General features: G+C 41.5%; 2 protein-coding genes across 2 annotated transcripts; one reads left to right on the forward strand and one right to left on the reverse strand.

Annotated features, from left to right (window-relative positions):
- Positions 1-411: 411 nt before the first annotated feature.
- On the reverse strand, positions 412-4,171 carry LOC110488943 (c-Myc-binding protein). Its single transcript, XM_021561436.3, has 5 exons — positions 4,055-4,171; positions 1,418-1,490; positions 1,275-1,323; positions 828-957; positions 412-715 (listed from the first exon to the last, which is right to left on the reverse strand). Exons 1-5 carry the CDS (start codon positions 4,067-4,069, stop codon positions 671-673), a joined length of 312 nt encoding a protein of 103 aa, XP_021417111.2. The 5' UTR covers positions 4,070-4,171; the 3' UTR covers positions 412-670.
- On the forward strand, positions 4,166-24,410 carry LOC110488952 (ras-related GTP-binding protein C). The gene is made up of 7 exons (XM_021561449.3): positions 4,166-5,803; positions 7,863-8,066; positions 11,620-11,819; positions 15,557-15,671; positions 20,598-20,740; positions 21,004-21,152; positions 21,553-24,410. The coding sequence occupies exons 1-7, from the start codon at positions 5,621-5,623 to the stop codon at positions 21,702-21,704; spliced, it is 1,146 nt and encodes a 381-aa protein (XP_021417124.1). The 5' UTR covers positions 4,166-5,620; the 3' UTR covers positions 21,705-24,410.
- The last annotated feature ends 667 nt before the right edge of the window (positions 24,411-25,077 follow it).

Below are 25,077 nucleotides of genomic sequence, written 5' to 3' on the forward strand. Positions count from 1 at the left end.
AAACGACCAATTAGTGGAAAAAGATCAGAATTGGGCTGCCTGTCTAAACGCAGCCAAAGTAGCTTTTGACCACTGAAAATAGAGTATGTAGACTAAATGATGTATATGTACATTGCATGAAAGAATGACCTAATTTCATATTTATAAAAGCGTATATCTTGGTTTTTATTTTGCATTAACTACTGTATGTCCATACTATCATCGTAAAACCATGTATGACGGTTACAATGGCCCTCCACGTTCTTTTAGGCACAGCTTTTCTTTTAAGGGTTGTGGGGTATTTCAGTTTCTTATGCATTTCAAGTAACGCCAGCAGAGCCTCTGTGTGCACACAGTACAAAAGTGATATCATGAGGTAAGATTTCTATATTGTAACAAATATGTGAACGTGATTAAAAAGGAAAACACCCATTACGTTAATGTTTGTTTACTAGATACAAAACATTGGTGTACAGTAGGTTAAGTACACAAAGCAGAAAAGGGGGGTTTGCTTTTATGAGGGGAGACAGTCAAAGGACAAAAGCTATTATATTTCAATATATCAAATATACAAAAAAAAAAGAAAAAAGAACAGAGGTGAATAAAATCCTTTGCCTCCAGTTGTTGGTTTCGACTCGCCCTAAAAATCTGAGTTTCTAACTAAATTACTTCAATAAAGCCGAGGCACATCCTAGTCGGCAGCTCCATCCTCTTGTGTAGGCTCATAGCGTTGAAGCTAAGGAAGTGTGTAAAAACAGAGATTCAATTATTTTGTTCGTTTTGAAAAGTTCAAGCCTACGATGTACAGATCTTCACACTCAATGAAAAATAATCATAGGCAGGCCTACCCTGTTCTTGAGTCCTTTGTTCTCCTCGGCCAGCAGCTCACACCTCTGCCTCATGTCTCTTAGGTCCTGCTGGAGTGCCTCAGTGTCTGCAGACTCCTGGCCAGCCACACCCAAGTGCTGCTTGAGGAAACTGGATAATATTAAAGAAATTGCAGTGTGCTGAGGGAGGAATTCAACTCATTCTCAATCTTATTGTCATTGAAAATGAGTAATTTTTATATTTTAGAAAAGCATCCCATCATGAGCTGTGACAGTCAACACTTGTTCTGTCATCTGTGTGAGCACGTCGGGTTGCTATACCACTAAAGGCAACAGAAAGGTCAGACTCTGAATGTGAGGAGGGGCCTCAGTGGAGTTTCATCACCTTCCAAAAACATAGCTATACATGTCTACATTATGTAGGAAATATTCATTACAAAAACAGAGCAAACATTTTTAAAAGGATACTCAAGCGCATTGTTGGGTTTCTCCGTCTCTTCATACAATGCCACCAGCACTGTAATAAGGAAAGGCACAAGCCGTTTTCGTAATTTGCGTAGGTCAAATAAAATTAACAATTAAAGTTAATGAAATATTTGAAATAAACACACCACTGGTGAGGCTGTCAAGGACACCAGCCTTCTCCAGGTATCTTTGAAACTGCTCTCGTTTGGACTCTGAAGCCTGTAGACACATTGGCATGGAGACAAATGATACTTGATTACCTGATTAACAAGATGGTCTATATGGAGGCGGTGAGGGCCCTCGGAGTGTGGCGTCAGGAAAATAACCTCTCACTCAATGTCAACAAAACAAAGGAGATGATCGTGGACTACAGGAAACAGCAGAGGGAACACACCCCTATCCACATCGACGGGACAGTAGTTGAGGAAGGTGGAAAGTTAAGTTCCTCTGCGTACACATCACTGACAAACTGAAATGGTCCAACCACACAGACAGCGTGGTGAAGAAGGCGCAACAGTGCCTCTTCAACCTCAGGAGGCTGAAGAAATTTGGCTTGTCATCTAAAACACTCACAAAATTTTACAGATGCACAATCGAGAGCATCCTGTCGGGCTGTATCACTGCCTGGTACGGCAATTGCACCGCCCTCAACCGCAAGGCTCCCCAGAGGGTAGTGCAGTCTGCACAACGCATCACCGGGGGCAAACTACCTGCCCTCCAGGACACCTACAGCACCCGATTTCACAGAAAGGCCAAAAAGATCATCAATGACAACAACCACACGAGCCACTGCCTGTTCACCCAGCTATCATCCAGAAGGCGAGGCCAGTACAGGTGCATCAAAGCTGGGACCAAGAGACTGAAACAGCTTCTATCTCAAGGTCATCTGACTGTTAAACAGCCATCACTAACATGGATAGGCTGCTGCCAACATACAGACTCAAATCTCTGGCCACTTAAATAAATGGACTTAATAAAGGTATCACTAGTCACTTTAAATAACACCACTTTAATATGTTCACATATCCTACATTACTAATCTTATATGTATATACTGTATTCTATACCATCTACAGCATCTTGCCTATGCTGCACACCATCACTCATCCATATATTTATATGTACATATTCTACTCATCCCTTTACATTTGTGTGTATGAGGTACTTGTTTTGTATATGTTAGATTACTTGTTAGATATTACTGTATCGTCGGAACTAGAAGCACAATCATTTCGCTACACTCACATTAACATCTGCTTACCATGTGTATGTGACCAAATAAATGTGATTTGATTTTTTACTTCCAATTTATTCAGGGTTCCGTAATTAGCTAGTTCATCCACGATGCTGCTAGATGTTTGCTGGCACCATTTTGCCCAAGAAAGGGAAGGAACAAGACCCTGTGCATTCATACCTCCCTTGATGTAATCACTGTTAATAAAACATGATTGAACAGGTGAACTCAGGGGCTTCACCACACCACAGCTTTCACCTGTCCAGTAATTTCTAATCAATGATTCCACCAAGGAACCTAATTCAAGCTTAAATGGGACTAGTATGATTGCTATAAATATTATAGCCTTCCTTACTGTGTACTGAAAAAAAACATCCAAACTGAGTATTGTACCTCGGTAATAAACTATCTAGCTACAGGTTAAGTTAGCGAGCCAGTAATGGACTAAACTCCATGGTGACGTTTGTTTCTGATTAACTTCACCAACTGAGTGTCGCCGAGAACAGGCTTTGTGGTAATCTAGCTCAGACTACATCGATTCGCCCAAGGTCAATACTTTAAATTATAAAACTTGTACTCATGTTAGAGTGGCTTTGTTTGCTTTAAATCCATACTTTTCAATATACGTTCATTCAAATACCACAACCGACTGTTTGCTCATTGCTCTAAGATGGCAACTCATCGCAAATGCGCATGTGCTAAATGAATCTCAACAAGGAAACATTCCGTGGTTGTATCAATATTACCCCAAAGGTAGTACAATATGAAGATAAGCTAAAACTGCTCCGTCAATTGAAATCTCCATCACACTGTAGGCGACTTCATGGTGACGTTAGCGCATGCGTAGAAATACGTTGTCGGATCGAACGGTCGTCTCACGCTGAACTGCGCATGTGCAGCCCATCAACCCAAAGGCAGTCCTTTGATATAAAGTTGTTTTTGACGAAAATTAAAACGTGCCAGTTTGTGACTTTCACGAAATTGGACTAATAACATGTTCAACTACTTAAGATATTGGCTCGAATCTAGCTTGTGCCTTTAGATTTCAAGAAAATGAACTACGGAAAACATTTTCACTCATCTCATTTTACATCCCAAACCTGCCCGGTTTGGTCTGTTTCGCAAGCTTTCTTTGAAGTCTCGCGATGTTGTGACTCTGGGTTTGGAAACTGACTGTACCTGTGGTATTTGATTACCGTTTATTGGAAAAGTATGATTTTAGCACACAAAGAAAGTCATTGGTACAAGGTGGGCGTTTCATAATTATTATTTTTTAAAGTGTTAATCTTGAGCGAATCGATGTAGTTGAGACTACATTCCACAAAGCCTGGTCTCGGCTCCACTCAGTTGGTGAAATTCATCAGAAAATTCCTTCACCATGGATTGGAGTTTAGTCCGCTACCTAGCAAATGTGTAAAGGGCTAAATTAGCACACTAACGCGTGGCAAAACTTTAAGCTCTCCTGGTTGTTTTACAATGCCATTGTTGTATTTTACACACTGCATCGTTACTCACGCCAATGTAAAACATTATTATGCAGTCCACTTACTCTGTAGTGTGCCATTATGAAGTTAACGTTAAACTTTACTGCTAACTGAGGTTCTTACGACTCTCACTGCCTGCAACAGACAGTTTTCCCTGTTAGCCTTGACGTCAACACAAGCACGCTCGGGTTTAGAGCATGCGCAGTGTAGTTTATTGAAATACTTTCTGTACTGTCTTTTTCTGCCCTCTGCTGGTGATTTTGTAGTCTTCACACAGACAGTTCTCACTTTTTATTTGATTAATTTCACCTTTATTTAACCAGGTAGGCTAGTTGAGAACAAGTTCTCATTTGCAGCTGCGACCTGGCCAAGATAAAGCAAAGCAGTTCGACACATACAACAACACAGAGTTACACATGGAAGAAACAAACATACAATCAATAATACAGTAGAAAAATCTATATACAGCATGTGCAAATGAAGTAGGATGAGAGAGGTAAGGCAATAAATAGGCCATGGTGGCGAAGTAATTACAATATAGCAATTAAACACTGGAATGGTAAAGTGTGCAGAAGATGAATGTGCAAGTAGAGATGCTAGGGTGCAAAGGAGCAAGATAAATAAATAAATACAGTATGGGGATGAGGTAGTTGGAAGGGCTGTTTACAGATGCAGTGATCTGTGAGCTGCTCTGACAGCTGGTGCTTAAAGCTAGTGAGGGAGGTAAGAGTCTCCATCTTCAGAGATATTTGCAGTTCGTTCCAGTCATTGGCAGCAGAGAACTGTAAGGAGAGGCGGCCAAAGGAAGAATTGGCTTTGGGGGTGACCAGTGAGATATACCTGCTGGAGCGCGTGCTGCTTTATATTTTGATTGAATGTGGATTCATTCCACAGATGGAAAACAATACTGGAATTACTGGAACAACATTAATTGTACAATTTTACTATGATTCAAAGAGATACATCCATCGTGAATTGACCCCCCCAGTCAAAACAAAATAAAACAGTCAAACTATACATTTCCAGCCAAAATAACTCCAGGTGAAAGGTCACAAAACAAACCTGTGCCCTAGCAGAGATACTGTATATAATGACGAGATGCTCTTGTCTCCGCACTAACTGGCGCGAAGGCAGACGGTCTGCTTATCTGTCTAATTTTTGATCGTGTTTAAATTAATTTCTGCGTTCGGTCTGCTTTTATCGCTGTATTCCCGCGGGGACATATTTTGACGGGAATTGACCCTCTCGCTTCGTTTCTTCCTCTCTGGCACTAGTCTACTTGGTCAGCTGACTGCAAAACATCTGACAAGGGTAGAACCAGTCTCGACAGATTGACACCCTGGTTATCCAATTATTATTCGCATCCTATGTACATCATCCAATTAGATTCGGAGGTGGTTCAAGAGCAGGGTTTTCGGCGAAAGGGAAACATAGGGGACCCGAAGATCTAAAGGATAAGGGAGAATATTACAACACACTCTGGATTTGCAAGTAACATTGGCATAATTGATGCATTTAAACTGTATTTTAGGTTTTATCGGCGGTGTGGAAGGATCTGTCGGTAAAAGCAGGACTGCGTAAAACTAATAGGGTGAGGGGGGGATTGGGGAAGCGAGAGTTGTTGGGTCAAAATGTCGATTCAGTACGAAGTGGAACCGTTGGCAGACAGCTACGGGGTTGCGGACTCGTTTCCCAAAGATTTTGGATATGGAGAAGAGGAGGCCGACATCGAGGATAGCCCAACTCCATCTGACAGCAAACCTAGAATTCTGTTAATGGGTTTGCGAAGAAGTGGCAAGTCGTCAATACAGAAGGTAGGAAGCGATGTCGGCGGACATGATTAATCTGTCTTTACATAACGCCTTATTTTAGTTCAATCAGCAACTATAGCTATCATCACCAGTTATTGGGATAGCTTGCTAACATTGCCACAACTTCTAAACATTCCTGAGGTTAATATAGTAACATGCATCCATTCTGAATGCCAGACTTTACTTCTATGTGAAATACCAGATGTCATCCTGGTCTGAGTAGCAGTAACTTGCTATATGACATGCAAGCAAACACTTCAGTATAGCTAGCATCTACAGAGATGGTCTGGTTTAAAACCTCCGTGGTGTTGCATTCTTTCTTCTAGGCAGTGGTGTAAAGTACTTAACTAATTTGTTTCTAAAGTATTGTTGTGGTATCTGTAGTTTACTATTTATATTATTCTGGAGAACTTTTACCTTACTACATTCCTAAGAAAATAATACATTTTTACTCCATACATTTTCCCTGACACCCAGAAGTACTCGTTACATTTTGCATGGCTAGCAGGACAGGAAAATGGTCCAATTAAAGGTACTTATCAAGAGAACATCCTTGGTCAACCCTATTGCCTCTGCTCTGGCGGACTCACTAAACACACAAGCTTCATTTGTAAATGTTGTCTGAGTGTTGGCGTGTGCTCCTGGCTATCCGTAAAAATAAAATAAAAGATGGTGCCGTCTGGTTTGTTCCCTATATTAATAGGGAATTTGAAATTATTTATACTTTTACATTCAATACTTAAGTGTATTTTAGCAATTACATTTACTTTTAATACCTAAGTATATTTAAAACCAAATACTTTCAGACTTTTACTCAAGTAGTATTTTACTGGGTGACTCACTTTTAACGTTACTTGAGTCATTTTATCGTTACAGATCGTTTACTTTTACTCAAGTATGACAATTGGGTACTTTTTCCACCACTGTTTCTAGGGAGGTTCAGCCAACTATTTCAATTGATGTTAGCCAGTGAGCTGGCTAGTTGGTTCAGCTAACGAGTGCAAACAACATACAATTAATTCAACCGTATGTATGTAAAATAAACGTTTGCTAGGTTACTTGTTGATCATTTATCAGGTGAAAACATGTTTCTTGCTCGGTGCGATCACTTGCATGGATTGGGCACGTGACTGTCTGCCTGTCTAAAATCTCTTCTCTGGCGTTCCAGATCTTGTGAGACACTCGCAATCAGCATTATATTGCTAAACAACCTCACTCATGACATCAGAGCTACAGCCACACTTTTCATATTATCACTTATATGGTTCAATAAGTATGCTCTTTCCAGGGAAATGCAATTAATTCTAGACGCACCATATAACTTCACTCATTAGAATAAAAATGTTCCATCCCTGTTTGCTAGTTTTAGATGTAGTTGTTTTGTAGCAGACTTTTTTTGCGTTCTTGTTAAGATGTTGGGGGCAATGCCTTCACCCATTTGATACAAGGAGCAAGAAATCATGTAACCTGAAATTAATCTGAAGGTATTTCTGCTTCAGTAGTAGAAGATACAAGACTTACAACACGTAACGTATTAAAGAGACTTTCTGGTACTTTTTCCTACTTTTTAGCCAGTAGTTCTGAAAGTAACCTACGTGGTGGCAAATTGAGGTAAAACAGTAATTCTGCTCATATATTATGCATGTATGAACTACACATTGACACATCCAGCCCAAGGCGAGAGGTTTAAAAAATAAAATACTTCTAGTCTCCAAAGTACCAGAGTGTGTTTTTCTAAGGGCGCCAAACTATTTAGTTACATGGTTTATTTGTGTTTTTCTCATATTTTCATTCATAGGCTATGGTTGTGCAGAGCTACACTGTTGTTGAAGGCCCATCTAAATCCATGATCCTAAATACTGAGCCGCAGAGTACGTTCTTCCCTTAAGCCTCTTGCTAGTTCCAAAACATGTGATTTGGCTTTTTCCTCTGGTAGCAGTGACCCCAGGTACTACTACAAACTCTCAAAATTGAGTGTCTCTCTTTGGTCTTTTGAGAAGGAAGCAGTAGGTCTAGGTGTGGTCATTTTGTCTTTACAGCACTGTCTAATTTCCTGTTTCAGGTGGTATTCCACAAAATGTCTCCTAACGAGACGTTGTTCCTGGAGAGCACCAACAAGATCTACAAGGACGACATCTCCAGTAGCTCGTTTGTCAACTTCCAGATCTGGGACTTCCCGGGTCAAGTGGACTTCTTCGACCCCACCTTTGACTACGAGATGATCTTCAGAGGCACGGGTGCTTTGATATTTGTCATTGACGCACAGGTGAAAAGATTGAGTGGAAAAGTGTATTAAAAACACAATGGTTGACTGACTTACTGACATGTTGAACACCATAATTGATAAATTATGAAATATAAATAGAATTACTAGAAAGGGAAAAAGCCCTTCAGACCACAGCATTTTAACAATACTCATGTCATGGGTAATGTCTGAACCTGTTCTATGGTCTTTAAATGAAATGTATTCAAACTGACTAAACTGTATAGTTCATACATTTAATTAGTGTTTATAGAGAAGTGGATGATTTAAGTGTGGGCTAGACTACTTCTACTCTGCAACAGGATAAGCTTCTGATGTTGAAACGTTGAATGACCCAACACTTCAAAGACAATTGATTGTCACAGACGTTTTCTGAAGACAGTGCACATTGCTATCCTAACTGCTGGAACAAAGGGATCTTAACCATGATCTAAATCAAAGCTAATTTAATCAGGGAGGCCATTTATCATTTATCTCAATTTAATGATCACATTGAAAGAAGTTACCAGTGTCACTACATTTTCTATTTTTCTGGTTTGTGCTTAGTAGAGCAGGCGAAGAAAAATGCTTTCAAACATTTTTCAATGGAATACGAAATTGAGCGTTTCTCATTGGACGTGTCCAGGTAGTCCCCCCCCCCACTGTTTCACTCCATTTTCTTCCGTTTGGTGCCTAATGAACTAGGGGTGTGAACGTTAAAACGTTTAAAGGAAATTGGCATCCTTAACGTTAACACGGAACCCAAATCGGCTGCGTCCATGCGCTATCGTGCACACATTTATTTTGTCCACCTACACCAAACGCGATCACGATACGCAGGTTAAAATATCAAAACAAACTCTGAACCAATGTCATTAATTTGGGGACAGGTCGAAAAACATTAAACATGTATGGCAATTTAGCTAGTTAGCTTGCACTTGCTAGCTAATTTGTCCTATTTAGCTAGCTTGCTGTTGCTAGTTAATTTGTCCTGGGATATAAACATTGAGTTGTTATTTTACCTGATATGCACAAGGTCCTCTACTCTGACAATCCACACACAGAACGGCCAACCGACTAATTTCTAGTCATCTCTCCTCCTTCCAGCCTTTTTCATCTTTGAACTTATATGGTGATCGGCATCTACACTTTCATAGTATTACCACGACCACCGGCAAAACAGTTCGTCTTTCAATCACCCACTTGGGTATAACCAATGAGGAGATGGCACGTGGGTACCTGCTTCTATAAACCAATGAGGAGATGGGAGAGGCAGGCCTTTCAGCGCGATCTGTGTCAGAAATAGAAATGGGTTCTATTTTAGCCCTTGGCGTCGCAGATGCTCGTTGGCGCAATAATTGAATAACATGGATTTCAAAATGCATTTTGCGACGTGTCTGGTCAGCATGTAAGAAAAATCCCTAACCGAAAATCGATGTATTTTTTATTTTTTTACTTAGATGAACAAAGTAACAGCATAGTAGGGCAGTTTAGGTCAACTCTAGGAGGGTTGAAACGTGAGGATCAACTTCTCTGCTGTTTTGGTGCCCTTGCTACCTCGCTGTGAACAGCGTGAAGTGAACCCGTGCATATACTGTGTGTGACTGTGAGAGCGAACTGTTGCATCTGGCTCAATATCATAGCCTTTTCATTGATGATAGGCCCTGCTTTACTGAAGTTGTGAGACATTGCAAGCTAAGAAATTGTGAGGTACAGCATTCCATTGTGAGATACAGCTTTTAATTATCGATAGATCGGCTAAGTGCACAGTTCTGCCTGTCTGTCTGGTGGCCGACCTGCCTATATTGTGCCCTTCTCTCCGTCCCTCGCTAGCACGCAAGTGTTTGTAGCTGAATCTAATCTTGACACTCAGAAATGGGAGTCGACGTGGAAGGAATAAATTATTTTGGTGTCAACTATCCACCACTACGTCATCATAGTAACAGTTCGTAAAAAAGGCAAGGGACAACAATGAAGTCCTGTATGGCAACACTTTGAGAAGGAAATGCAAACTTTGCATGGTGGAATTGAGGTACATTTAAAAAAAAAATGTTTATTGCATTAATGGATTTTTTTTGTTTTGCAGTTTAAACATTAAGAAAAATTGTCCATTTGTCACATTCCTGTAACCTGCAACAGGACACCGTGTCCACATTGCTGGTGTTTTCGCACAACCTTAATAATAAGGTTGTTAATCCAGGAATTGGTTTTAAATCAAACATTTTTGGGGGGTGAACAAATGTTTAATTTTGTCATTTATATGGTTGGTAGCAATGTGAAAATTGTTGCGCAAGTCTGTTGCAGTTCTTGTCAACTACAAAACCCACAATGCAATACTCTCTGGGCAGGCTGGCTGGCTAGCTAGCAAACATAGCTACACACAATAATACCAAAGTCAATATCAGCATGTGAAGTAGCCAGCTGTAAAATTGCCTAAAACGGCACTATCAATTTAGGCGTCTCTCACCGAGTTTGCCTCTCCCCAAAGTGAGTACAGAGTACGTTGCTATAGCAATAACGGCCCTTTCCCACATTTCCAACAGACACACAGGGCACATTGCAATATAGTACTTGAAGGAGAAACTGAGTTGAATACATTTGGTTCACTGTTTAGATTGAGAACATCTAAGGGGGAAAAAAAACAGTATATACTTTGTCATGAGGATTTTTAAATGGATGTATGTGTTCTAGACAAATATGCCCATACCATCTATTGGCTGATTTGGAGATCTGGAGTGCAGGTAGGCCTAATTGTTATAAAAGCGTGATGAAGTGTCATATTGTGTTATCCCATATCTCCAGTGACGAGAACCTTGTAGCTATGACCTGTTCCTACAAGATTTCCTGATTTCAGACGGACCACTTAGAAGTTAAATCATGAGGGAAATTGTTATTTTACCCACTGATAGAACCTAGGCGATCACCAAATTGTCAGGAGTTTCATGATTTTTCTTTCTGTGGGTGGATTATCCCGTTAATGGTAATTATCTGTGCGGTTTAACTAGGTTGTAACCACTTAACGTGTCCTAGGTGTTGTATGTCCAACAAACCTACTGTATCCTTTTGCCAGTTTATTAAGACTTTTCCAGCTGAGTTAAATTTAGGAAGTGTTTGTACAAGCCACTGTACTGAGGCAGAGTGGCACTCCATATCTCACTAGCGTTCAGTATCTCTCAGTGCAGATGCAGAATTCGCAGGGAAATAAATTGACAAGCTTGCTCAACACATCCAATGTTGTCACTCACTTTTGCAGTGGGACTTTGAGATTTCGCAATCTGAAGTATTATGATGGTTATGTTGAAATCTTTGATTGCTTTAATCTAAAAAGTAGCCTAATTCTCCAGGAATTCTGGCAAACTCTCCCCACCACTGGGATTGTGACAAGTAGGATATGAGCCTAGGGGATTGCGTTATGCATGTTGGATAGTTTGGATGTGGAAATGTGCATGCAGGCAGCAAGATGCATGTAGTCTACTTTTTAGGCACACTTGTACACTACTTTGTTTTAAGCCACTTTTTCTATGTGTGTTTGTCTCTGTTTGTGCTTGTGTTCTTCTTTGATCTTCTTTCTGCCCAGGATGACTATGTGGAGGCGTTGGGCAGACTCCACCTCACCGTGTCGCGGGCCTACAGGGTCAACCCTGAGATTAACTTTGAGGTGTTCATCCACAAAGTGGACGGCCTCTCCGACGACCACAAGATCGAGACCCAGAGGGACATCCACCAGAGAGCCAACGACGACCTGGCAGACGCCAGCTTAGAGAAGCTTCACCTCAGGTAGATCCACAGACACTCACCCTCAAAGGGATAGTTCAGAAAATCTAACCGTCCCTTTAATCCTCCCCTTTTGAGTTTACAGTATGCCAAAGGAAAAGCATTGAAAGCCTACAAAAAGAGCAGCTACACTAAACTAATTAGCCTTCTCAGCTTATTACCTTGCTATTGTTGGTTTAGTATTCTATTGTAAGCCTAATTCTCTTTTTTTTTTCTACTGTTCAACCCAGCAATGACCTCATGGGAGTTCAGGTGATGTGCATTTGACTAAAATGTTAGCAGTTTTAGCATTGGTCAGCCATCTTTTTTTTCACAACATAAGCTAGTCATCTGTGCAGCCAAGTAATTTCTTGTGGCCTCTTGTCACTTTGATTATTTTCTATATATCATGATTGGTTTTGGAATATGGCTGAAATCTGAGTGAATCAGATCACACTTGCGATTCCACTGATGTTGATACAGTGAAAATAGATTCAGGTAGTTTTGTGTTAGTGTTAGCCTAGCTGTTATAACTCTCTCACTCTGCATAAGGAATGTTGGCCAGTTTTAGGCTTGTAAGATTGGGTTCTCAGAAATGACTTGCCTTACACAACACATGGATGAAAATATTTGCCGCGATGTGGGGCAAAACACGTCCCTTGTTTTGGTCCAACATTTGACTGTGAGTGGGGCAGTAACATATTAATGACAAGCACACTTGTCAGTGTGTGTGGTCCTGGATCATAGGGTTTGCTTGTATACTTCCTGCGCATGGTTGTCATACTCCGAGCATTACTGTTAGATTCCACCCCGGCCTCTTAATGAACAAACGCCACAGCGAGTGTTCATGTTGCAAACTGTCTATGTTAAAGGATCAGAACGATTACATGTCGCCTATATATCATGTACCGTTACGCTTATACTGCCTTCAATGTTTGGTATTTCCTCTCCTGAAATTGAAACCATAGCCTCAAATTTGATTTCTGCTGAAATGGTTGTTTTTGATGGGGGATATCATCACATGCCCTGATGATCATTTCCCAGATATTGGCCTAGGCCCTTTATACATTAATGATACTGAGCCTAGCGAGTCATTTTATGAAAAGACAAACTGGTTCAAACACGCTCTGCAGCTTTCCAGTACTAGGTTTTTCAATCAGGCTGTGTGCTTTTCCTTTCTTGAGATGTAGGCCTATTTTATGAAAGGTGAGATTGCTGTTGGTGCACGCCAGACAGTTGGATCAATGGTGGATTTATAGTGAAGCTGGGAGGAAGGATGTCATGTTGAGTTGAGTTGTTGTGTTCTGTTCTGTTCTCTGCACTGCAAAGACATCTCTGTGCGAAGTCTTTGGATCTGTTGGTTAGAACTGCGGTCTCTGAAGTTTCCCAATTGTCAATTTGGGACAATGAAGTTACAATCACTACTGTTTTTATAGAATTCTTTAAAATGTTACGCTACCTTAATGCTTTTGTAATACGTTGCTAATATTTTCAATTCTGCAGTTGAACTGTCCCAAAATGTAGCATCATGGTCATTATTAAGTGATTGCTTATCTTTGTGTTTTTAAAGCTGAGAAATGCTTTCCGTTTCTCATGTTCCCTACTGTTTTGTGATATGATCCAGTCTCACTTTGTGCTTTTACTTGAATTACAGTGCACAAGGAACTAAGTCATCAACTCAGTCCTAACCTGTGCAAGCCTATAGCTACAGTGAGGGGGGAAAAGTATTTGATCCCCTGCTGATTTTTTACATTTGCCCACTGACAAAGAAATGATCTGTCTATAGTTTTAATGGTAGGTTTATTTGAACAGTGATAGACAGAATAACAACAACAAAAACAGAAAAACGCATGTCAAAAATTGTATAAATTGATTTGCATTTTAATGAGGGAAATAAGTATTTAACCCCCTCTCAATTAGAAAGATTTCTGGCTCCCAGGTGTCTTTTATACAGGTAACGAGCTGAGATTGGGCCTCCCAGGTGGCGCAGTGTTTAAGGGCACGGCACTGCACTGCAGCGCTAGCTGTGCCACCAGAGAGTCTGGTGGCCATGTCGCAACCGACCGCGACCGGGAGGTCCGTGGGGCGACGCACAATTAGCCTAGCGTCGTCCAGGTTAGGGAGGGTTTGGCCGGTAGGAATATCCTTGTCTCACCGCGCACCAGCGACTCCTGTGGCGGGCAGGGCGCAGTGTACGCTAACCAAGGTCGCCAGGTGCACGGTGTTTCCTCCGACACATTGGTGCGGCTGGCTTCCGGGTTGGATGCGCGCTGTGTTAAGAAGCAGTGCGGCTTGGTTGGGTTGTGTTTTGGAGGACGCGTGACTTTCGACCTTCGTCTCTCCCGAGCCCGTACGGGAGTTGTAGCGATGAGACAAGATACCACAAAAGTTATTTGATTTTTTTAAACACACTCTTAAAGGGAGTGCTCCTAATCTGTTTGTTACCTGTATAAAAGACACCTGTCCACAGAAGCAAGCAATCAATCAATCCGATTCCAAACTCTCCACCATGGCCAAGACCAAAAAGCTCTCCAAGGATGCCAGGGACAAGATTGTAGACCTACACAAGGCTGGAATGGGCTACAAGACCATCGCCAAGCAGCTTGGTGAGAAGGTGACGACAGTTGGTGCGACTTTTCGCAAATGGAAGAAACACAAAAGAACTGTCAATCTCCCTGGGGCTCCATGCAAGATCTCACCTCGTGGAGTTGCAATGATCATGAGAACAGTGAGGAATCAGCCCAGAACTACATGGGAGGATCTTGTCAATGATCTCGAGACAGCTGGGACCATAGTCACCAAGAAAACAATTGGTAACACACTACGCTGTGAATGACTGAAATCCTGCAGCGCCCGCAAGGTCCCCCTGCTCAAGAAAGCACATATACATGCCCGTCTGAAGTTTGCCAATGAACATCTGAATGATTCAGATGACAACTGGGTGAAAGTGTTGTGGTCAGATGAGACCAAAATGGAGCTCTTTGGCATCAACTCAACTCGCTGTGTTTGGAGGAGGAAATCTGCCTATGACCCCAAGAACACCATCCCCACCATTAAACATGGATGTGGAAACATGGTTTGGGGGTGTTTTTCTGCTAAGGGGACAGGACAACTTCACCGCATCAAAGTGACGATGGACGGGGCCATGTACCGTCAAATCTTGGGTGAGAACCTCCTTCCCTCAGCCAGGGCATTGAAAATAGGTTGTGGATGGGTATTCCAGCATGACAATGACCCAAAACACACGGCCAAGGCAACAAAGGAGTGGCTCAAGAAGAAGCACATTAAGGTCCTGGAGTGGCCTAGCCAGTCTTCAGACCTTAATCCCATAGAAAATCTGTGGAGGGAGCTGAAGGTTCGAGTTGCCAAACGTCATCCTCGAAACCTTAATGACTTGGAGAAGATCTGCAAAGAGGAGTGGGACAACATCCCTCCTGAGATGTGTGCAAACCTGGTGGCCAACTACAAGAAACGTCTGACCTCTGTGATTGCCAACAAGGGTTTTGCCACCAAGTACTAAGTCATGTTTTGCAGAGGGGTCAAATACTTATTTCCCTCATTAAAATGCAAACCAATTTATAACATTTTTCACATCTGTTTTTCTGGAATTTATTGTTGTTATTCTGTCTCTGTTCAAATAAACCTACCATTAAAATTATAGACTGATAATTTCTTTGTCAGTGGGAAAATGTACAAAATCAGCAGGGGATCAAATACTTTTTCCCTCACTGTAACTTCCCATTCTTTTTTATATCTTTCAGTTTCTATTTGACAAGTATCTATGACCACTCAATATTCGAGGCCTTCAGTAAAGTGGTTCAGAAGCTTATCCCACAGCTGCCAACACTGGAAAACCTTCTAAACATCTTTATATCCGTAAGTACCAAATTCCCTCTTGATTTAGTTCTCGCTGTTTGATTTGAATGCTTTTTTGCATTTCTTTCATTTGTTTTACCTGGGTTGTGTTCATTCGTGTACACCATAACATAACATTCTTTCAACGGAAAATGGAAAGTAATGTTTCTCATTGGACGAGTTCAGCTAGTCCCTCCCTGCTACTTGGCTGTACCTGCACCAAAACTCCAGTATTTTTCAGCACTTTTATTTCTATGTCTGATCAATACTTGTTTCCTCATGGCTCCCTCTTGTCCCTCTGCAGCAATATGTGTGGAATATCGAATCACAATAAAATCCCATTGTTGAATAGCAGTACATATAGAATCGTGAGAATTGCAGTACATATAGAATCGTGAGAATTGCAATACATATTGTATCGGCACTAAAGTATTGTGATAATATTGTACCATGAGTAGGGCTGTTGTGGTGATCGTATTACCGCCACACCGGCAGTCATGAGTCCTGACCACAGTCAAATTCCACATGACTGCTGAGTCACGGTAATCTCCACTTATGCACTGTGGACATGCGTTGGTACGTAGTACCCAACTCGCTAATGACCATCAGGTCCTAATGGCCTGGTACTCAGGGCTCTGTTGACCCTCTAACCACTCTGATATCAATGCAAATGCCATTGAAAATCACATCAAACACTTTTCATCAAAACGGTATCATGCTTTTAGAATGCACCTCACTGTAATTGATCAATATTGAAGGAAGAAGTGCAACAACCGGTTGGAACTGAGTGGAACACATGGTCATTGTAGATGTTGTTCAAAGCCTTAACACAATAATTTGGACAGCGCTTTTTATGGCGACGATTAATTCAAAACACCCATATTATATATGAGCCCGACAACCCCCAGAAATAAAATGTTTGCCGTTATACAATACATACCAATTGGTTTGGTCTTTACTCTAGTAATCACCTTTGAGTGTGGACTGTATTACTATGCATACTGGATGGACTGGTTACCTTATGCTGCGCTCCAAACTAGAGTTTGACCGATTGTGATTTTTCATCTCCGATATTGATTATTAAAAAAGCAGACACTGATTAATCAGACGATTTAAAAATAAATAAATAAAATTAAAAATTTTAAAAAATGTATAAATATATTTGTAATAATGACAATTACGACAATACTGAATGAACACTTTAACTTAATATAATACATCAATAAAATCAATTTAGCTTCAAATAAATAATGAAACATGTTCAATTTGGTTTAAATAATGCAAAAACAAAGTGTTGGAGGAGAAAGTAAATGTGCAATGTAAAAAAGCTAACGTTTCAGTTCCTTGCTCAGAACATGAGAACATATGAAAGCTGGTGGCTCCTGTTAATATGAGTCTTCAATATTCCCAGGTAAGAAGTTTTAGGTTGTAGTTATAATAGGACTATTTCTCTCTATGATTTGTATTTCATATGCCTTTGACTATTGGATGTTCTTATAGGCACTTTAGTATTGCCAGAGTAACAGTATAGCTTCCGTCCCTCTCCTCGCCCCTACCTGGGCTCGAACCAGGAACACATCGACAACAGCCACCCTCGAAGCAGTGTTACCCATGCAGAGCAAGGGGAACAACTACTCCAAGTCTCAGAGCGAGTGACGTTTCAAACGCTATTAGCGCGCACCCCGCTAACTAGCTAGCCATTTCACATCGGTTACACCAGCCTAATCTCAGGAGTTGATAGGCTTGAAGTCATAAACAGCTCAATGCTTGAATCACCGCGAAGAGCTGCTGGCAAATGCACAAAAGTGCTGTTTGAATGAATGCTTACGAGCCTGCTGGTGCCTACCATCGCTCAGTCAGACTGCTCTATCAAATCATAGACTTAATTATAACATAATAACACACACAAATACGAGCCTTTTGGTCATTAAAATGGTAGAATCCGGAAACTATAATTTCCAAATCAAAACGTTTATTCTTTCAGTGAAATACGGAACCTTAAGTCTAAATATTGCTGTTATTTCTAAATATTGCTGTTACATTGTACAACCTTCAATGTCATTATGTACAATTCTGGCAAATTAACTACGGCCTTTGTTAGGAATAAATGGACATCCCACAGTTCGCAATGAGCCAGGCGGTCCAAACTGCTGCATATACCCTGACTGCTTGCACGGCACGAGAAATGACACAATTTCCCTAGTTATAAGAAATTCATGTTAGCAGGCAATATTAACTAAATATGCAGGTTTAAAAATATATACTTGTGTGTTGATTTTAAAGAAAGGCATTGATGTTTATGGTTAGGTACACATTGGTGCAACGATGGTGCTTTTTTCGCAAATGCGCTTGTTAAATCATCACCCGTTTGTCGAAGTAGGCTGTGATTCAATCGGAAATTAACTGACACCACATCGATTATATGCAACGCAGGACACTCTAGATAAACTAGTAATATCATTAACCATGTGGAGTTAACTAGTGATTTATGTTACGATTTATTGTTTTTTATAAGTTTAATGCTAGCTAGCAACTTACCTTGGCTTCTTGCTGCCCTCGCCTAACAGGTAGTCGACCTGCCACGTAGGCTCCTCGTGGAGTGCAATGTGAGGCAGGCATTACACTCCACGGCAGAACGAGGAGGGGCAGAAGGAAGGGCCTGCATGGCAGGATTGGACTAGTAACCGGAAGGTTGCAAAAACGAATCCCCGAGCTGGTAAAAATCTGTGGTTCTGCCCCTGAACAAGGCAGTTAACCCACCGTTCCTAGGCCGTCATTGAAAACAAGAATGTGTTCTTAACTGACTTGCCTAGTTAAATAAAGGTGTCGGAGAAAAAATAAAAATAGGCAAATCGGTGTCCAAAAATGGCGATTACCGATTGTTATGAAAACTTGAAATCGGCCCTAATTAATCGCCCATTCCGATCAATCGGTCGACCTCTACTCCAAACTGCTGTTGAGTCTGGGAGAGAACGTATAGGTTTAGGCGATGCTGTTCGTTGAATGTGCAGGGTGGCTTACAGAGTTCGCCTACAACTTGTAGTGCATTTGTATAGCCTAGTAATAGGGAATTGTTTTTATATTTTCCAAATCAATAGGCTGACACTACCTTAAGGTACAGAATATCTCACCACTGTGCATTTCCATCTCCTCCCGTCTCTCATTCATTCCTTTCTCCAGAGTGACTGTCAGCTTAATGAAATATGTTTTGAAAACAACTTACTATCGATGATCCCAAACAGTTTTCACTTGGGTTTCCCTAATCAAGCACTGGGTAGCTGCAGTAACAGGGTTGGAGAGCCCATGGCATATAGAGGCTGCATGCTCCTCAAACAGTGGTTGATGCAGTGTGTAATAACCAGAGTAACCTACCCGGCATAATTGTTTTTTTTAAAGAACTGGCGGGAAAGTGGCCTCCGTTCGTTATTCCCCTGTTCCTGCCCATTTGATAATGGGACATCATGCAACTCATATATATGTTTTGATTTCTAAGACATTCTAAGGTTTGTATACATTCACAACTAAAGTTGCCAAATAACTCTGAATCTTGCATATAAGACCTGTTCCAAATGATCACTCTCTTTTACGCTCAACATAGCCACTTCATATGCGTACTCACATTGGAATGGGGAAAAAATATTCTTTCTGTTTTATTCAGCTAAGTTCAATTATATTATTTTTAGTATTAAATCAAATAATGGCACAGGACTTAAGCATATCTTGAGCATATCTGCTAAATGAACAAGTCTACTGCCTATGGCATGGCACATTATCTGGCACAGCCAGATAACATACAGTAGGCCAACTCGCATTCTGTTCTTCTGAAATACATTTTCCTCATATCGTTATGTTTCTTTAGACCTGCCTAAAATAAATAATGGATTTATTGTGAGGGTATTAAATTGATTTATTAGACTTTTTAAAATGTAGATGTTCCATAGGTGCTCATCAGCGGCTTGTATGTGTGCAGGCCTGGAGATGCTAAACGTGTTTCTGTTCATTAACAGTCAATTACAGTGGGACTGGAAGTCTTTTTCATGACAATAACCGTCTGACAAAAATTAATGCACGGCACAGCCCTAACCATGAGGTCCCTGGCAATTCCCAGCCCTAGCAGAAATGGTGTCTGGTGTGTGACTTACATTGTGACGTGTGTCATCGTCATCATCAGCCCTGATGACCCTTTCATACACTGCTTTTATGGCTGTTGTCTAATACCAACGTTCCAGAGTCCAAAGTCTCTTCGATCCCGGTCAAAATACGTTTTGCGGGCCTCCCGGGTGGCGTAGTGGTTAAGGGCGCTGTACTGCAGCGCCAGCTGTGCCATCAGAGACTGGGTTCGCGTCCAGGCTCTGTCGTAAGTGGCTGCGACCGGGAGGTCCGTGGGGCGATGCACAATTGGCCTAGCGTCGCCCGGGTTAGGGAGGGGTTGGCCGGTAGGGATGTCCTTGTCTCATCGCGCACCAGCGACTCCTGTGGCGGGCCGGGCGCAGTGCGCGCTAACCAAGGTTGCCAGGTGCACGGTGTTTCCTCCGACACATTGGTGCGGCTGGCTTCCGGGTTGGATGCACGCTGTGTTAAGAAGCAGTGCGGTTGGTTGGATTGTGTATCGGAGGACGCATGACTTTCAACCTTCGTCTCTCCCGAGCCTGTACGGGAGTTGTAGCGATGAGACAAGATAGTAGCTACTAAAACAATTGGATACCACGAAATTGGGGAGAAAAACGGGGTAAAAAAAAAAGAAAATACATTTTGCATTGGTAAATAAAATGTATTTTCTTTACTTAGTAAACCCTTGCTGTTGACATGAACTGAAAGATAGCTCTGATTTCTGCCAAGCTTGCTTTTAGAAGAACCAAATGGGCACTCATGGTGTTTCTATGTCCCTCCTCCTTCCCTTCCTCCCCTATAACCCTATTCCCCCTTTTCCCCTCCTTCCATCATCAGAACTCGGGCATAGAGAAGGCCTTTCTGTTCGACGTGGTCAGTAAGATCTACATCGCCACAGACAGCAGTCCGGTGGACATGCAGTCTTATGAGCTGTGCTGTGACATGATCGACGTGGTTATAGATGTCTCCTGCATCTATGGGTAAGTCCCCTAGAACTGAATTCCTGTCAGATATGTATGGTATACAGCTGTGTGCGTGCATGCTTTTGTGGTAATTTTTGTGACAACACTTTACTTCAAGCTGAACGGTATAAAATCGTACTTTTACCCCTTGTTATAAGCGTGTATGAGGCTTTCAACGTCTTATTATAAAGTTTGAAATGTTAGGTCCCTGTATCGAACACACTTCCAATTTGAATGAGTTCCCTTACGTTGACTGTTCTATTTTGTGTGTGTTGATCCAGTCTGAAGGAGGATGGCAGTGGTAGTGCCTACGACAAAGAGTCCATGGCCATCATCAAGCTGAACAACACCACAGTCCTCTACCTGAAAGAGGTCACCAAGTTCCTGGCGTTGGTCTGCATCCTCCGAGAGGAGAGCTTTGAGCGCAAAGGCAAGCCATCCACCGCCGGACCTTCCTCATTACTGCATTAAGCAGTCTCTCGATCATGTGTGACTTCACGCCCACAAGGGCGACATTCAGACCGATGCCAATGGAGGAGTGGCACAATCTTATTTAAGGAAGTAATCATGTCTTGAGTCTCTTGAATTTCAAGCTTCTCAGGCGGTAGCACGCATATAAGTGGTTAGTTTTTCTTTGCCACTGTAGATGTTCTTCACACAGGGCGTTATTGGTTTATCTTGATAGGGGGATACTTTATTCACGTCTTATTCTTTGTTTCAACAATACGTGACTTATGGAGTAATCGACTGAGTGATGTTCAAAGTCTCTAAGATCACAGAAGTGAAAATATATTCAATCCCTTCTCTCATTGACACGTATCTCTCCCCAGGCTTGATAGACTACAACTTCCACTGTTTCCGGAAGGCCATCCACGAGGTGTTTGAGGTGGGTGTTTCCACACCGTGGACGGGCTCCCAGGCGGCCGGCACGCCCTGCACCAAGGCTGTGACACTCAACGGCACGCCCCGGAGCACTGTCTAAACACAAATAGACAGACGGAGAGAGAGGATAGGAAAGGACAGAAAGATAGAAAAGAAAGATGGGGAGGGATCGTGCAGAAAAGACTAATGGATTGGGGTTTTCAGTAAACCAATCATAACTCTCGCACCCAGATCCTAAAAATCACAGGAAGAGGACTAGAGCTAAAAATTCAAATGAAGAGTCAGGGCTGAACCCGAAGCTCAGAGGGTAAGGAGGACTGCGAGCTTACAAAGCTAGGATGAAAGGGAAACTGAATGCAGAGAAACTAGGAACATTCGTACATTTCGTGTGAATGCAAGGCATTGTTTTCCGCTGTTTGGCACTCTTTGCCACGAGTAAAAACAGCTAAATGAAAGTCCAACAGGACTGGTATACGTAAGCAAAATCGTATTTGGCATTTGGGAACTTTCAGTGAGAGAGGCTTGACGTGCTTCAAGTCCCAAGAGACCTGAGGAAGCTTGGTAATATCGTTGTCTGTTTTAGCTGCTGGTTCATCCATGTGAAGAAGTACTTTTAAAAAAAAATGTAAACGTTGATGTAACCCTCGATAAGGAGAAGAAACTGCATAGGCTGTAACGGGGATCAGTATAGTTGTGTAACCCTGTGCATACTTATGGGTCGAAGTCTCTAAGAAATGCTTGGTGTTTATCCAAAACGCACATGGTAACACTTTCTCAAGGCCTTATTTAGATAGAAAGCTTGCAGCAGGCAAGCTCAATCACTACTCACCCGCCTGTATGCTGCCCAAGACTTTGCTTCTGGTTTCATTCATTCTGAAGAAAACAGGGTTCCTCAGAGTGCAAAAGGGATTGTAGTGTCCACTTTTTCTGCTTTTGTTCGTGTGTGTGTGTGTGTGTGTCTGGAAAAGAGGATAGTTGGGGATTATGGATTCATGACTGCCCCATGTTGATTTGCCAGTGCAGGCCCTATGCTCAAAGTTGCTGTAGTGTCATACTGTATAATGCTATGCCATGTTGGAAAATTGCGCTAAAGAATAAACCTGTTACCAGCGGTTTGATCAGTGATGCTTATAGATTCTGAAACAACATTATAGATTCTAACTAGGATTTGTTGCAGTTGGATATCTGATTCATTAGAATCTTGCACAGACAAAACATTATATTTTGTCTTCTGAAAATAGTCAGTTGCATTGGCTTATTCTCTTGGTTTGGCTATCAAATGATGTATGCAGTACAAGCACATTCTAGATATATATATCTCCCTTGTGCATAAAGTAGTCAGTTTAGCCATATCTTCTGACACTCAATCGTAATACTGCCCCGCATGGATGCTTGCCATAGACCAAATGCTACTAACAGCCAACCAACTATACCAATCTTCAACTAATGTGTGCAACTCATACATTTATGACATCACAAGTTCTTTGAGCATGACCCTTCTCTTTACTGAAGCAGGTGGAGTCCGATGCCATTAGGAATGAGCTAATCTGGTCCCAGATCTGTTTGTGCGGTCTTGCCAAGGCGTGACAATGAATAAAAGAGTTGGCAAGACGGCACAAACAGATCACGGACCAGCCTAACTAGGAAAGGTCTCTGATGGGACCTATACATTCCGGTTGTGTGGCACCAATTGACATTATATCATTTAATGATGGTTATGATCATGATAAACAGAATGGTGGCAATGAAATGCCAGTCACCACTTCAAACCCTGCCTTACGTGACTAGTTGTTTAATTCACTCATCCCCCATCGCACAGGGGCGGCAGGTAGCCTAGTGGTTAGAGCGTTGGGCTAGTAACAAAGGTTGCAAGATCGAATCCCCGAGCTGACATGGTAAAAATCTGTCGTTCTGCCCCTGAACAAGGCAGTTAACCCACTGTTCCTAGGCCGTCATTGAAAATAAGAATTTGTTCTTAATTGACATGCAAAGTTAAATAATGGTACAATTAAAAACATTTGTTTTTAAATCGCGCCGTCTGACGCATATAGGACAGCAACAACGGCTTTCCACTTCTGGCACTTTGGAAATCTTCTCCATTGTGCTTTAGCTTTGCTGATGTTGATCAGCATTTCAGTGTCTATTAGGTTTGTCTCAGAGCCTCAAGGAGTTGGGCCATTGCTTGTTTGTCTGAGGAGGTTGGCGTTTAATGCATTAGGCCAACAGATGTGGAGTATTCTTCGCAGACAAGTTGCGTGTAAGGTGAATTGTTTATTCTGGTCAGTCACTTTCCAACACTCTGTACCATACAGCACAACACTGGTGGATTTAGAATTTGATCTTTGTGCTGTTATCTATCATCTTGACTTACAAATTTGTTGGAACTTTATGAAGGTTTCACTTTAGCTGAGGGTTCTGCTCAAGGACTTTGTCAGTTTTATCACAGCAATCCACACACAAAAAAAAGAAACGCAGCATGAAGCCAATATGAAAACCCATTCCAAGCATGTATGCAACAACGTGTCGTCAAGCTAAATGATTCTCAACATAACATTGCTCATTGTATTTCACTGTGGGTAAGAGAGACCAGGTCTAACCATGAAAATGAATCCTGGGAAAAAATGACCAAATTGCATTATTCTGCCCTGAATGCAAGAAAGGTTGTTTTTTTTGCCTGTGTTTGTTTTGTTCATTTGATTTTTGCAAATAGTAGACATTTGGGACTGTAAATCCACTGTAAATCCACTGTTGTCAGTTCTGCCAAAGGTTTTATCATTCACATGAAATAAATACTTGCACATCAAAAGCAAATGTTTCTGGTTTTACTTGATGTTTTAGTACATTAGTTATTTGGCAGAGTAGGGCACAATGATGTATTGTATGAAATCTGGTATCTGGCACAGTATCATAGGCTTGTGCTGGCTTGCCAAATCAGCAGGCTCTTTTGACACCTGGAAATGAACACTAGATGGTGCCAAATGACTGTTCTCATTTCTTCATTGTGTATTGCAATTCAGTTGTTTGCCAAACTACCTGAATAATTTCACTATGCATTTCAGGGATGACTACATTGGCAATGATAGACTCGATGCAAATGTTTTTAACCCTAGCCACAACCACAGGGATCGAACCAGAAACACTTGGGAGGTGAGATGTCCAGGCAGAGATGACTGAGAGCGGCCTCCACTGGTTCGCTGTGAAAGAACTTGCCCCGAACCGAGAGAGATGGAGAACAATGGCCTTCGTCAATGGCCTGTGCTGAAGGTCAAGTATATAAATACGACACACTTTTTTTCAAAAAAACAACAACTTGCCTAAAAACATCTGTATTTGATATATATATTTTCCATTTATAATAACACAGGCTAATCAAATCATAGGCCTACGTATTTAGCCTATCATTTCAACAATGCTATTATTTGAAACCTTAGCCCCAAAAAATTGCAAATTTAGTTGAGTTGCTTTGGTTCAAC

The sequence above is a fragment of the Oncorhynchus mykiss genome, chromosome 2, assembly GCF_057628025.1.
Source record: "Oncorhynchus mykiss isolate SJ-2025 chromosome 2, ASM5762802v1, whole genome shotgun sequence".
NCBI lineage: Eukaryota > Metazoa > Chordata > Actinopteri > Salmoniformes > Salmonidae > Oncorhynchus > Oncorhynchus mykiss.

Bases quoted from the DNA above. Each gene is read 5' to 3' on its own strand.
- LOC110488952 (XM_021561449.3), top strand. From the start codon at position 5,621: ATGTCGATTCAGTACGAAGTGGAACCGTTGGCAGACAGCTACGGGGTT. The intron at 8,067-11,619 runs GTGAAAAGATTG...CTTTCTGCCCAG, and splicing joins TATTTGTCATTGACGCACAG to GATGACTATGTGGAGGCGTT. The intron at 20,741-21,003 runs GTAAGTCCCCTA...GTGTTGATCCAG, and splicing joins GATGTCTCCTGCATCTATGG to TCTGAAGGAGGATGGCAGTG.
- LOC110488943 (XM_021561436.3), bottom strand. The intron at 1,324-1,417 runs GTGTGTTTATTT...TCCTTATTACAG, and splicing joins CCTTGACAGCCTCACCAGTG to TGCTGGTGGCATTGTATGAA. The intron at 716-827 runs GTAGGCCTGCCT...ACACTTCCTTAG, and splicing joins ACAAAGGACTCAAGAACAGG to CTTCAACGCTATGAGCCTAC.